At 43.4% G+C, this 13,121-nt stretch overlaps 1 protein-coding gene across 1 annotated transcript in view; it reads left to right on the top strand.

Moving 5' to 3' along the window:
- Positions 1–13,121, top strand: part of Neb (nebulin) — a 182,217-nt gene that overhangs the window by 155,452 nt on the left and 13,644 nt on the right. The window contains exons 135-145 of the mRNA XM_041631527.1: positions 250–354; positions 1,005–1,109; positions 3,360–3,464; positions 5,845–5,955; positions 6,414–6,524; positions 7,074–7,187; positions 7,657–7,761; positions 8,771–8,875; positions 9,441–9,545; positions 10,183–10,275; positions 11,562–11,654. Of these exons, the coding sequence (XP_041487461.1) occupies positions 250–354; positions 1,005–1,109; positions 3,360–3,464; positions 5,845–5,955; positions 6,414–6,524; positions 7,074–7,187; positions 7,657–7,761; positions 8,771–8,875; positions 9,441–9,545; positions 10,183–10,275; positions 11,562–11,654 (1,152 nt within the window). The remainder of the gene's footprint in view (positions 1–249; positions 355–1,004; positions 1,110–3,359; positions 3,465–5,844; positions 5,956–6,413; positions 6,525–7,073; positions 7,188–7,656; positions 7,762–8,770; positions 8,876–9,440; positions 9,546–10,182; positions 10,276–11,561; positions 11,655–13,121) is intronic.

Raw genomic sequence — 13,121 nt, 5'->3', positions numbered from 1 at the left:
CAAGGCCCTTTAATTACCCCAGAGAAAGCCATGAAGCAACCCTTTCTTCCCTCGGCTCCTGGTAGCCTCTATGTCTGTATGATTCTGCCTGATTTACAAATGTCATATTTCTTTATGTCTTATTTTAAGTTTCCTCCGAAGCCCTCCCCAGCGTTTGTTTCATGAAGCAGCATCTTCCTGTTCATTTCCTTGGTGCTGTTTTCTGTTTTCTAGTTATGTGATTTCCAGTTTTTCCTCCCTTACCACTAGGTTAAATACAAGGCTGACCTGAAGAAACTCCACAAGCCTGTGACTGACATGAAGGAGTCCCTGATAATGAATCACGTCCTGAACACAAGCCAGCTTGCCAGTTCTGTAAGCTCCATCGTCCGTGCTAGAAACAGCTCCTTTCAGCCATTTGTGGTTTGCTTCCTCCTCTGAGCTCCTGTGGTCTCTTCTCTGCTACTGATACTTACTTTGCGTTTATCTTAAAATTCCTATCTGATGATATTCCTCCAAATGACATTTATCTTCCAACCCTGCATCAACACCTCTTAGAATGTAAAACTGCTTCTATTTGGGTTGGGGATGTGGCTCCATAATGTTAACCCATGAGTTTGATATCCAGGAGAAACAAATAGCTCTAGTCCTTGCAATGATGTAAAAGAATTGTCTAGAGCAGCCTCTCACTTTCACTGATGCCTACATAGAAGCATCCGTACCAGTGCAGTGTGTGTCTCTAGACTTAGGAAAAGTACCACACTGGATCTCTATCTATGCAATCTTTTTTCTTCTTTTTTTTATGGGGAAGGGGTGGAAGGGGGTCCTCTCTCTAGACTTGGCTGGCCTGAAGCTTGCTGTGTAATCCAGACTGACGCTGGACACAGATCCCTGACACCCCTGCCCGAATACTGGGATTAAAAGCATGCACTGCACGCCTGGTCCCCAGACAGCCAATCCAAAGAGGGAAGCCTGAGACACGTGGAACCTTCCCACTGATGTGCTTTCTGTTGCTTCCCCCTCAGTACCAGTACAAGAAGAACTATGAGAAGAGCAAAGGCCACTACCACACGATACCTGACAACCTGGAACAGCTGCACCTCAAAGAAGCCACGGAGCTGCAGAGCATTGTAAGTCCATCAAGAGGGAGGCCCACAGCTAGTGTCTGTTTGCCTGCAGTATCAATAACCAGCACCAGGTCCACTCTAGGAAGGACGCTTTTAATAGACTTTATTTGAGAAAAGGCTCACTGGTACTGGGGCTTTGAACTTAGTAACATTTTGATAGTATTGTATTGACAGTATTTGTGAATAATAGAAAAATATACATGCTGACTGAGATTTTCTGTCTTGCCAGGTTCCCACAATCATTAAGTCCTAAAGAAATCACACAGAGGTCTACATTAGTTATAAACTGATTGGCCCATTAGCTCAGGCTTCTTATTAACTCTTACAACTTATATATATTCTTGTCTATGTTAGCCACGTGGCTCAGTACCTTATTCAGTGAGGCAGTCACATCTTGCTTATTCTGTGGCTGGGCCAGGACTGCTAAATAAGCTTTCCTCTTCCCAGAATTCTCCTGTTCTCATTGGCCCACCTCTATTTCCTGTCTGGATGTCCCGCCTATATTTCCTGCCTGGCTACTGGCCAATCAGTGTTTATTTAAAATATAATTGACAGAATACAGATAATTGTCCCACACCAAATGCATGCTGTACTGTTTGTTCTTCAGGTTATGAAAAGGCTGGAAGCATGGCAGTTAATTTCCAGGCAAGACAAACCCCTTACAGTCACCCTGATGTGCCCTTTGGTCTGTGTCTCAAGTCAGGAAACACCAGTAGACAGGGATTCCTAGGGGAGGGTTTTACTAGATGAGTGACGTAATCAGATCTAGTCCTGGAAGAGGATCTGGGTGTTATAATTTTTTTCAGAAGAAATGTAGTAATAAGGGCGGCGGGGCTGCGTCCCCAGCACCCCGGCTGCCTGCTCGGCTAGCTTATGCCCTGAAATAATTACACGGACACTGTATTCATTTAATCACTGCTTGGCCCATTCTCTTCTAGGCTAATTCTCACATATTAATTTAGCCCATTTCTAATCATCTGTGTGTAGCACCCCAAGGTGCGCTTACCAGGAAGATTCTAGCCTATGTCCATCCTGGGTCGGAGCTTCATCCCGGGAGCGGGGCATGGCATCTCTCTCAGGCGTCTGCTCCTGAGAGCAGAGCTGTCGCGACTCTGAGCTCACTTCCTCTTCCTCCCAGCATTTTGTTCTGTTTACTCCTCCCACCTATCCTCTAACCAATAAAATGGGCCAGGGCAGTGCCTTTATTAGCCAATGACCTTCCTCCATCAAAGAAAAGTTTTTTCTTTTTTGTCAGAGAAAATAACGTTCTATTTACATGGCCTTGCTACCATTATGGGGCCCCATCGGGTATTATCCAGCAAGCTGAGTTACTATAGGTGCCCCCACATCCTGTGTAAGCAGTGTGTCTTCTTCCAGTGCCCCATAATCGAGAGAGCTGAGTTGAGCGATGCCATTAAGGTTATGAGTGGAAGGGTCTTTCTGTCTTTGTCTCAGTTTCTCCTCTGTGAAGTATTCTGTTTATGTGACTCCCTATTAATAATAGCATGTGGTAAGGATGAGGTAATTTTATTTGATAATATCAAGTTTATTAATGATTCAGTCCAACTGTAAACTAGCTTTTCTTTCTATGGCAGTTTATAGCAAATCGTTAAATAGAGATGACCCGGGGAAGTTATGTGCTTATAAAACCTCATATACTCTCCATTCAGTTGAGACCCCAGATCTCTGGTGATAGCTCTTTTGAAAGAACTGGGGGTTTTATCAGCAATATCAACAGATGCTATTTATTATCAAAGTGTTCACATATCAATATCAAATCCTGGCCAACCTTCTCCAAGTGTCATTTCCATAAGTCAATATTCCTGTCAGCTGATTGTTGCTACTGATTCTTTCGTGTCTCTAAATTAAATCTAAACATGGTAGATTGTACTTTTCAGATAGCATTGATTCTCAGCCCCACCCTTAACCCCTCACCCCCGTATACAGGCATCAACTAAAAGGTCCTCGATCAGCAACACAACAGGAAAGTCTTTTGAGTGACAATGAGATTAATCAACTGGACATAGTTTGTCAACTAAAAGTCCTTTCTCTAGCTTGGTAGTAGCCCATCCCTGTAATCCCCATACTTGGGAAGCTGAGACAAGAGGGCTATGAGTTCAAGGCCAGTCTGTGATCCATTGTGAGAACCTGTCTTGGATATTAAACCAGTTAATAAATTCCTGGCCATAAGTAAAGCCTCTGTCTAGGAATTGACAAGCAGAGAGATACTTAAACAGACCTTCTCATCCCTAGGTGAAATACAAAGAAAAATATGAAAAAGAACGAGGAAAGCCCATGCTTGACTTTGAGACTCCAACATACATTACTGCCAAAGAGTCTCAGCAGATGCAGAGTGGGGTAAGTCCTGAAGAAATACCAGAAAGGACGGAAACATCAAACCAGTAAACACTGGCTCAGGCACGACCATTTCCAGCCTCCGGTTATCCAAAAGTGATCAGAGATACAGCTTTGTAACCCATGACTCCTAAATTCCTGCTCGTTGTAGGAATCTTATAATTATTTTCTTTAGGATGTTTTGAGTAGGATTTGGCGTTCATGTTTTGTTCCAACAAGTATTTTCATAAAATTAGGAAACAATCCTTCCTAAACATGAAAATATTCTATGGACCACAGTGTGAATATTTCTGTGCTGAAAGAAGGGTTCCCACCGTGCAGGTGCATTGCTGCTTTGCCATGGTCTCCACTTAGTGGAGTGCCCCGGGCCAAACAAGTGGGGTTCCATTCCCTGCACACCCGTGTCTTCTATGGCAGTAGTAACTACAGTCAAGTCAGGAAATCAGCCTACTTGCCCATCAACAGATGAATAGATATGGGAAAAAGTCGTGTTATTTATACGTAATGGAGTACTACTCCCACACAGAAGGGAGTCATGTTACTTGTAGGAAAATGGATGGAGCTGGAGGTCACCGTGTTACGTTAAACAAGCCGGACTTGGACAAATGTCCTATGTTTACAGAACCCAGGTTTTATTTTTAAGGACATGAATGCACAGAGGGAATTATTTATGAAGAAGACCAAGAAGGAAGATGGGGAGAAAAGAAAGATAAGAGACAGAGATGGGCTGGGGATGTAGATATGATCAAAGTATATTATATACATGTAGGAAAAACGTCAAGTCAAATGCCATATTCCTTATCATGAAAAGAGGTGTTTTTTTTTTTAGTTTGAACCATAAACAGAATGAATTTTATAGGGAAATAGGCCTTTGAAGATCATTCTTGCCTCTTCTCCATGAGGCCTATGTCCTGCGATGACAACAGATGATGCTTTGTTCTGTTCTGTCTTCTTTCATTTTTAAAGAGAAGTAGTTTGTGAGCATTCCTGGTATACGGAATGCAGGTCATAGAAAGTTCAAAACAGGCTCGAGAAATCGGTGAGTTCGAACTAAGTCTATGCGAGTGCTCTGTGGTACTCTTGAAACTTTCCTGGGGATTTAAAGCCCTGTGAAGATAAGCCAGCAAAGCATGCTTCTAAGATCTGTCCTCTGTGAGAGTGATGTCATGTGTTCAAGACATCAGGAAAAGGGAGGACTAGCCCTTTCTCTCACCCATGGATGAAACCACAGACTCCTATACGCCAGCCTCACTTTTCACCTGGTCTATTCAGGGATTCAAATAATAGGTCACAAGCCTCTTACTGCCTCCCTGGGGCCCAAGAGGACTGCGCCTGACACTGTAATGCAGACAGGACTGTGTCTGTCACTTCGACACTAGAACCCAACAAAGTGCTGGCACATGGTAGGTGTTGCCTGTTCAGTGAAGAGGTTGAAAAGGAGGTTGTGACAGGGGTGGTGATGCACACCTGTAATCTCAGCACTCAGGAGGCTGACACAGGAGGATCGTGAGTTCAAACCCAGCCTGTCTGTCACACCTCAAAAACGAAGTCATGATGTTGCGAAGTGCCATTGCTGGTGTGGTCCCTTGAGCTCCTCTTTCTAATTCCATCCCCCGGAGCTGCTTGTAAATTCTGAGACAAAATATTATCTCCACTTTAAGAAAAAAAAAAAAACTTGTGGTAGAGGAGTTGTTGAGATGGCTCCGTGGTTAAGAGCACTGACTGCTTTTCCAGAGGACCCCGGTTTGATTCCCAGCACCAACATGGCAGTTCACAACTATAACTCCAGTTCCTGTGGAATCCAACACCCCCCTTCTGGCCTGAGCAGGCAAAACTCCCATACACGTGAAAATAGAATAAAGTAAAATTTAAAGTGTGACAGGACCAGCGTGATGGCTCAGTGTGTGAAGAACTTAGAGCACGAGCCTGCCGACCCAGGTTCCACAAGACCCCAGGAGGGCACTGACTCCTGCCAGCTGTCCCTGTCCTCCACATGTGCACATGGCATAAAAACTGGCATGTGTGTGTCCATGCTCTCACGCACCACCCACAGTGATGAAAATAATAATAATAATATAAATGGGACAGTCTCAGGAAGAGAGTAGATTCTAAGTTGATGGTCCATCCATCCCCTCACCGTGGTTGGTGCCAGCTCCATCGCAATCTTAGGTAGACTTTTAGGAATCATCAAAGACCTTCAGTTTCTTTGGAGACATTGACTGCCAGCCAAGTACTTCTGGAACAACGAGACACTTTCAAATGCTCATGCCTTATCAGAACTGTGGTTAAGAGGCCAAACCCTGAAAGAAAACCTACATGTTCTTCTTAGGATTGAAATATGGATTCTAACAGGGTCTTTGTTTTTCCTTTTCACTCATATTAGAAAGAATATAGGAAAGAATATGAAGAGTCCATTAAAGGCAGAAACCTGACGGGCCTGGAGGTCACACCAGCTTTGTTACATGTCAGACATGCAACCAAAATAGCAAGCGAGGTAGTAGCCGCTTGGTCTTCCCTTCCCTCTTCACCCAATAATACACTAATGACTCACCTTTGTGCTCCTGCCTGGATACCACTTGGGATTTCCGGTGGAGTTCCCATGTTTGGTACTACTGTCTAATCTATGACCCCTTTTAATTCCTCTCATTTTTAAAATGGAATATCTAATAAAACATGCATACCTTAGTAGTCTGTAGACAATCTAATCAAACATGCCTACCTTTGCATTCTATTAATTTCTAGTCTTGTATTTAATAAAATTAACATCAACTGTGAACCATAAATCCTGCATTAATCACGTATTTACTTACTCAACCAGGAACTATTAAAATTGGGATAACTGTTTTATTTATTTATATTCATTACCTTATTTTGGTTTGCTTTTTTGGCTCTTCACCTAAGAGAACAATCAGGTTTTCTTGTCAGTTTTGTTGCTTTTATTTTGTGATATAGAAAGAGTATAGGAAAGATCTGGAAGAAAGCATTCGTGGGAAAGGTCTCACTGAAATGGAAGATACTCCTGACATGCTGAGAGCGAAGAACGCCACTCAAATCCTCAATGAGGTAAGACTTAGCCACCTACTGCATGCACATCCTTCATATGGCACCTGTATACCCAAATTAGACCAAGAAAGAAAAAAAATAGTTTTTGCCTTTCAGACTTTATATCCAGAATAGTTATTTACTACTAGATAAAATGTATGTCAATTTCTGATGAGTAGATATGAAACAGGGTATGTGTCTATAGCAGCTGTCATAACCAATTAGTATTGACTATTGCTTGATTTAGTTTTGATATATTCACAATGCTCATTTAAATGAAAACAGCACAGCACACTGGGATGGTTGGTGTGCTCCTAAATTTAATCCTAATAATGTACCAAGCCAGATTTAAAATTTACTTTCCGTGTCAACAGACTTCCCTTGCCTAATGTCACCATACCTAGAGCAGGATGAACACGCATGCCACCCTGTCCTGGGAAGTAGCTGGCAAGGACACCGCCTTTGACTCGTGAAGGGCGTGTACTGTGGATTTGTATTCATGTGGTACTGTCACCACCTACTCAGAGAAGGCACGTGACCTTTTTCCCTTAAAAACCAATTCCTCTACAGAAAGAATATAAGCGAGACCTGGAGCAGGAAGTGAAAGGAAGAGGCTTGAATGCCATGGCCAATGAGACTCCAGATTTTCTGCGAGCCAAGAATGCTACAGACATCGCCAGCCAGGTCAGTGCTCCATCCCTGCACGCTGCCAACATTGCCAGATCAAACATATGTACCAGCAAAGCACACACACACACACACACACACACACAAAATTTTAAACCTTTAAAAACTATAAACACAACAGGAAGAAATGTTATTGAATGCCAGAATATTAAAAAAGAAAGAAAGAAAGAAAGAAAGAAAGAAAGAGGACTGGGAAGATGGTTCAGAGGCTAAGAGCACCAGCTGCTCTTCCAGAGAACCCAAGTTCAATTCCCAGCACCTACCTGGCAGTTCACAACTGTCTGTAACTCTAGCTCCAGGGGATCTGACACCCTCAAACAGACACACATGCAGGCAAAACAACAATGCACATAAAAAGATCATTACAAGAAAGAAAGAAATATGATCAGGTCTTACTTCAACCAAAGCCTATAAGGGCTACGCATATCGTAAACATTCACCGAACTGATGGTTGTCCCTTTTACAGATTAAGTACAAGCAATCAGCCGAAATGGAAAAAGCCAATTTCACTTCTGTCGTTGATACCCCAGAGATCATTCACGCTCAGCAGGTCAAGAACCTTTCCAGCCAGGTAAAGTTTCCTTAGGGCAAAGGTTTTCCTGGTAATTCTCAACAGTTTCTCATAACACTGTCCCCCCACCTCCCCACCCCCCACCAGAACAGGAGGCCTTTGTTTACAGTGCAGATTTGAGTCAGGATTAAACTTTCTGAATGAGATTTAAAGATAGAAGGGTTTGGGTGCAGGCACCTCAGTAGTAAAGTGTGACACCCTGGGTTTTAGCCCAAACATTGGAAGAAAAAACTCAAGCCATCATGAGTGAAGTTCCAAAACCTGGATCACTTCCGCGGCTTCCGCAGTACAACTCACAACTAGTGAATATTTGAGCATCTGTTAGAATGGGGATTTAAGGAGTGTGGGTGCCGTGTGGAAGACACAAAGTAGGCCACCCACTCGTGCCTAAGACTGAGCCATCAACTTGAACCACCAACCTCTGGGGCACCCCAGGTGGGCTACCTTCCCAATTCCTAAAATTCCTGTGACCAAAAGTTGGTGGTATGGAAATTACTTAATCCCAGCAGGTGGGGGAGACAAGGCGGGAGGCTGGCACAGGCTGTATAGAAAGATCCTGTCTCTGAAACAAAATTAAAAAATTATGAAAACAAAATAAAACATCAACAGGATTCCTTCCTATATTAGTACTCTTCAGTGACGACCAGGATGTGCCTGCAAGGGCGGGGTGCAAAGAACCTTCCCCGCCCAGGTGGAAGGGCTCTTATAGGTTACCGGCCTATAGAACAAAGGGGCTCATGCTCTTTTAGGTTACTGGCCTATAGAACAGAGGGGCTCATGCTCTTCTAGGTTACCGGCCTATAGAACAAAGGGGCTCATGCTCTTCTAGGTTACCGGCCTATAGAACAAAGGGGCTCATGCTCTTCTAGGTTACCGGCCTATAGAACAAAGGGGCTCATGCTCTTCTAGGTTACTGGCCTATAGAACAAAGGGGCTCATGCTCTTCTAGGTTACCGGCCTATAGAACAAAGGGGCTCATGCTATTTTGGTGCTCCCTGCCTTTTCCCAGAAAAAGTACAAGGAGGATGCAGAGAAGTCCATGTCGTATTACGAGACTGTCCTGGACACTCCCGAAATGCAAAGAGTCCGTGAGAACCAGAAGAACTTCAGCCTTGTGAGTTTCTCTTCCGCTGAGGCCCAGCCCACTGGTGGGGGGACAGCAGGCTAAGGGGGTGGCTTTGAGGATACACACTTGGCATCCCCTGAGGGCAGAGGAGTATGCGAATCTTCTCTGTGCTCACTTTGTGTTTTAATCCCAAATGAGCATCCGAGTCTCAGCTGCTCAACAGGTGACTTCTTATCACTGAATGCAAACTATTGCTGTCTTTACTTTTCCAACTAAACTTAAGCAAGAAATACTTTGAATTTTGTATATATTTTACGTCTTTAAAAATTAGTTCTGTTTCTGGGAGCACACGTAGCTTGGTGTTAGAACGGGTGCTTTGTGTGAGACTCCGGGTTTCAGTCCCCAGCAAGTCTCTAGCAACACCCCATCACTAAAATTAGTTTCTCTCCAAAATTCTTGATAAAGAACTGATTTGGGGCTATCGCATTGTGATTATTGTGGCATGGGCTTTCATTAAAGTAAAATTCTAGCTTCTCATGCACAGTATAGAACAGTTATAAAGTATGTCAGGCAATGTGGAGATCTTAACAGGATATTTACTCTTTCTTCATAGCTCCAATACCAATGTGACCTTAAAAACAGTAAAGGGAAAGTTACAGTTGTTCAAGACACGCCAGAAATACTGCGTGTCAAAGAAAACCAAAAGAATTTCAGCTCGGTACATTTACGATTTACTCTCCATCTAATGCTAACCTAACAATGTCGTTCTCTTTAAGAAGATACATGGGCCCCGTGCTCACACAGGCAATTAACCTCTAACTTGCCCAGTTAATGCTAGCGGGTCCTTGGTAAAATGCCCCAAACTTTGTTCCCAGATCATCACTCCTGAGAACATTTGAAATAACTTAAAGCTAACAAAATAATGCCTCTTTATATTTTTTGATCTCAAATAGTAACTCAGACAGTAACCCGTGTTGTCTTGTTCCGAGGTGGTGGATTTCTCTGTGGTGTGATTTTCTTTTATTAGCCCTCTACAAAATAACTGACCGACTGACTTTGCATTTCTTTAATGAGTTCTGTGGTTTTTAATCAACATTTTCTGGATTTTTTTTCCTCATCCTGTATTAACATGGTGTGGCATTCTGAAGAGAATTCTCAAGAGCTGCCAAGCAGCTGGCCTCTATGGTTCTGAGTATTGATTCTGACAGGAGGAATTCAGAAGCAAAACTTCATCCCTTGCCTGGAAATGCTGGGTAGTGCCTTTGTTTTCACGGAAGCCATGCGGGCTAGACTTTCTCCAGGCACTGCCCAGGTTTCCTTCTTCTGTGTAACAGTCTCCCGATTCCGAATGCCAGGTTCTCTATAAAGAGGGTGTCTCCCCGGGAACAGCCATCGGAAAGACCCCTGAGATGCTGAGAGTGAAGCACACGCAGGACCACATTAGCTCGGTAAGGACACGTCAGAGTCACGTGTGCTGTTCTCGACCTGACTTTGATAAATCTGTGGCTTCTAAGTCGTAATCTAAACATGCCACCAGAAACAGCATTCCAACCTCAAAACAGATGTCTGGGCACTGCCGACATCACAGGCTACGTGCCGGTGGGGGTTCTCATGAAGATGGAAAGCAGAGGCTTATAGGAAAATAGGACCTATTGGCACCAAGGAGTGAACCTTTTTGGAGGCACATGTGTGGCTAGCTACATATGGTACTAATCAAATGGATTCTCGGGTAGGAAGATGCTGGAGGCCAGGCAGCCTCTTCTTACTTTTGTATTCTCTGACCTCCGCTGCCTCTCAAGCAGTCTTGGTCCAAAAGTGTGAAATGGAAGAGCCCAGAATAATTATTCTTTCTCATATAATGAATGCCATGACTTCCCATCTCATCCCACCTGGGGCATGAATCATCCCTTCGCCGGTACATTCCGAAGTGCATGCTGCCTGCCCTCTCTAGCTGTCTGCATTGCCAGATTTTAGTACGGCAATGTTTGTCTTCAGGTAGCCCTTATTTTATTAGTGATGGCCCCAAAGAGCAGGAGGAGCGATGCTGGCCATGCAGAAAAACCAAAGCTTATAAATAAACCAATGTGCTTCCTCTGTTAAAAAAAAAAAAAAAAGTCAAAGTGGCCGGGCAATGGTGGCACACTCCTTTAATGCCAGCACTCGGGAAGCAGAGGCAGGTGGATCTCTGTGAGTTCAAGGCCAGCCTAGTCTACAAGAGCTAGTTCCAGGACAGACTCTAAAACTAAAGAGAAACCCTGTCTCGCTGTCTCGCAAAACAAAACAAAACAAATCAAAGTGATCAACGTAATAAGATGCCATCTGCTAAGGTTGCTAAGAGGATACAGTAGAATGAATTTTATGTCCGTGAACTTGGGAAAGAGGGAAAGAAGCCATGTTTGTTCGCTCTCATGCCTTAGAACTGCAAAAGAGAAAGCCACAGTGCATGGCAAGCACTTAGTTAAGAAAAAGGCGATCTGAGTGTGATGGCGTGCACCTTTAAACCACTCAGCAGGCAGAAGGAGGTGGATCTCTGGGTCTGCGGTCAGCCTGGTGACATGGTGAGGTCTTGCGTCAGGACAATACAGCTAAAACTAAAGGAGAGCTGGGGAGCAGAAAGTGTACATACACCATTTCCAATCTCCCCTGAAAAATACAGGACTACTAATCAACCAGACAGAGGAGGTGGGAAGATCTCAGCATGCAAATATGCCTTCATGTCCCCATTTCCCCATAGGTCAAGTATAAAGAAGCAATTGGACAAGGAACTCCGATCCCTGACCTGCCCGAAGTGAAACGTGTCAAGGAGACACAGAAGCACATTAGCTCGGTACAGACTCTTACTCGGCTTGCCTATTTGTGTGACGGGCCACCTCTCATTGGTACCCCCAGTGCCATCCATCCCTTCCTTCTGCTGATGGCCTCCCATGCTGAGGGATGCTGTGACTCCCCCACAGTTCCCCTCAGATGGCAGAAGTAGCCAAGAGACCTCAGTCATGGTTGTAGTTCACCCTCTATGACCCCTTATAGCGTCTCTGGGCTGTAAACGTCATTTTGAATTTTCTGTCCCCTAACCTGAAAAGAAAACCAGCCCAGGGTTTCTGGGTTGCTTTGGCTTCTAACTCCTTGTCTTTCTGTAGTTCTCTTCTGCTGGTCCACCCTGCCTCTGCCTCCATGTGATGGGATTCAGGGCACACACCACCATGCTGAGCCTAGGCTGCAACTCACTAAGAGGAAAGGAGATAAGAGGTTTAGAAAGTGGAGATCCTTTACTCTTTTTGTTAAAATTTGCAGTCCTTTGATAGTCCCTGTAAAAAAAAAAAAAAAAAAAAAAAAAAAAGCATAGATTCAGTGCGGGGCCTGAGGACGTAGCTCAGCGATGGAGCAATTGCCTATCATGAATGAGGCCCTGAGTTCAATGCCAACACTACAAATAAAACAGAAAAATAAACACAGTGGGGAAAAAAAAAGACCAACCAACAAGTATTAGCTTACTTGATCTCATCGTGACTACAACTCTCAGAGAAAGATGCTCTTCCTGAAATACAAATTAGACCTGCTCATATCACATGTCCAACTAGGGACCACCTAAGGTTCCAAAAAAGCTGGAATATATGTGTGCCTGAAATCCTAGCACTCAGGAAGCCTAAGCAGGGAGAATATTGGGAGTGTAACATGAGTCAGGGCCGAGTAGCAAAAGAGCCTTCAAAATATATATATGCATGTGTGTGTGTGTCAAACATTTGTGGTAAAAATATATTTGTGGTAAAACATGTATACATGGTAAAATGGTAGGAAATACATAAAATTCTCAATGACTCTGAAAGAGAAAGTATTAGAACATCATATGGTTAGAAAATTATAAAACAGACAATATGTGCTTTGAGTATAGATATGTAGACCTAGTATGCACAAGACATTGAGACTGGATACATTGAAATGGTTAGTTTGGGGCTGGTTTTTTGTTGTTTTTGTTTTTTGAGGGGGGTGGTTACTGACAACTGAATCCAAGGCTTTGCACATGCTAGTCAAAAATGTTTCTCATGGTTAATTAAATTTGCTGTCATAACTTAATGCATTTCAAGAATGAACTTAATGCATTTCAAGAATGCACTAAGAATTGACTATGGGAAATGAAAAACTTAGGATCCAGTTTTCAAGATGGCAAAATTTCTACAAATACTTATGAACTTTGTTTTCCTTTGGTCCCCAAGTTCGTATTACAAAGGTAGCTCGTTTTTATGAACACTCACCCAAACACCCTCAAGGAGCTGTAACCTAAAGCATTTGTGGTCAC

This window comes from Microtus oregoni, unplaced genomic scaffold (assembly GCF_018167655.1).
Source record: "Microtus oregoni isolate MIOR12 unplaced genomic scaffold, Mior012 000037F_ref0000500, whole genome shotgun sequence".
NCBI classification, from domain to species: domain Eukaryota; kingdom Metazoa; phylum Chordata; class Mammalia; order Rodentia; family Cricetidae; genus Microtus; species Microtus oregoni.
Note: the sequence above shows the minus strand (reverse complement) of the source record. Positions and strands in the feature narration are given on the sequence as shown.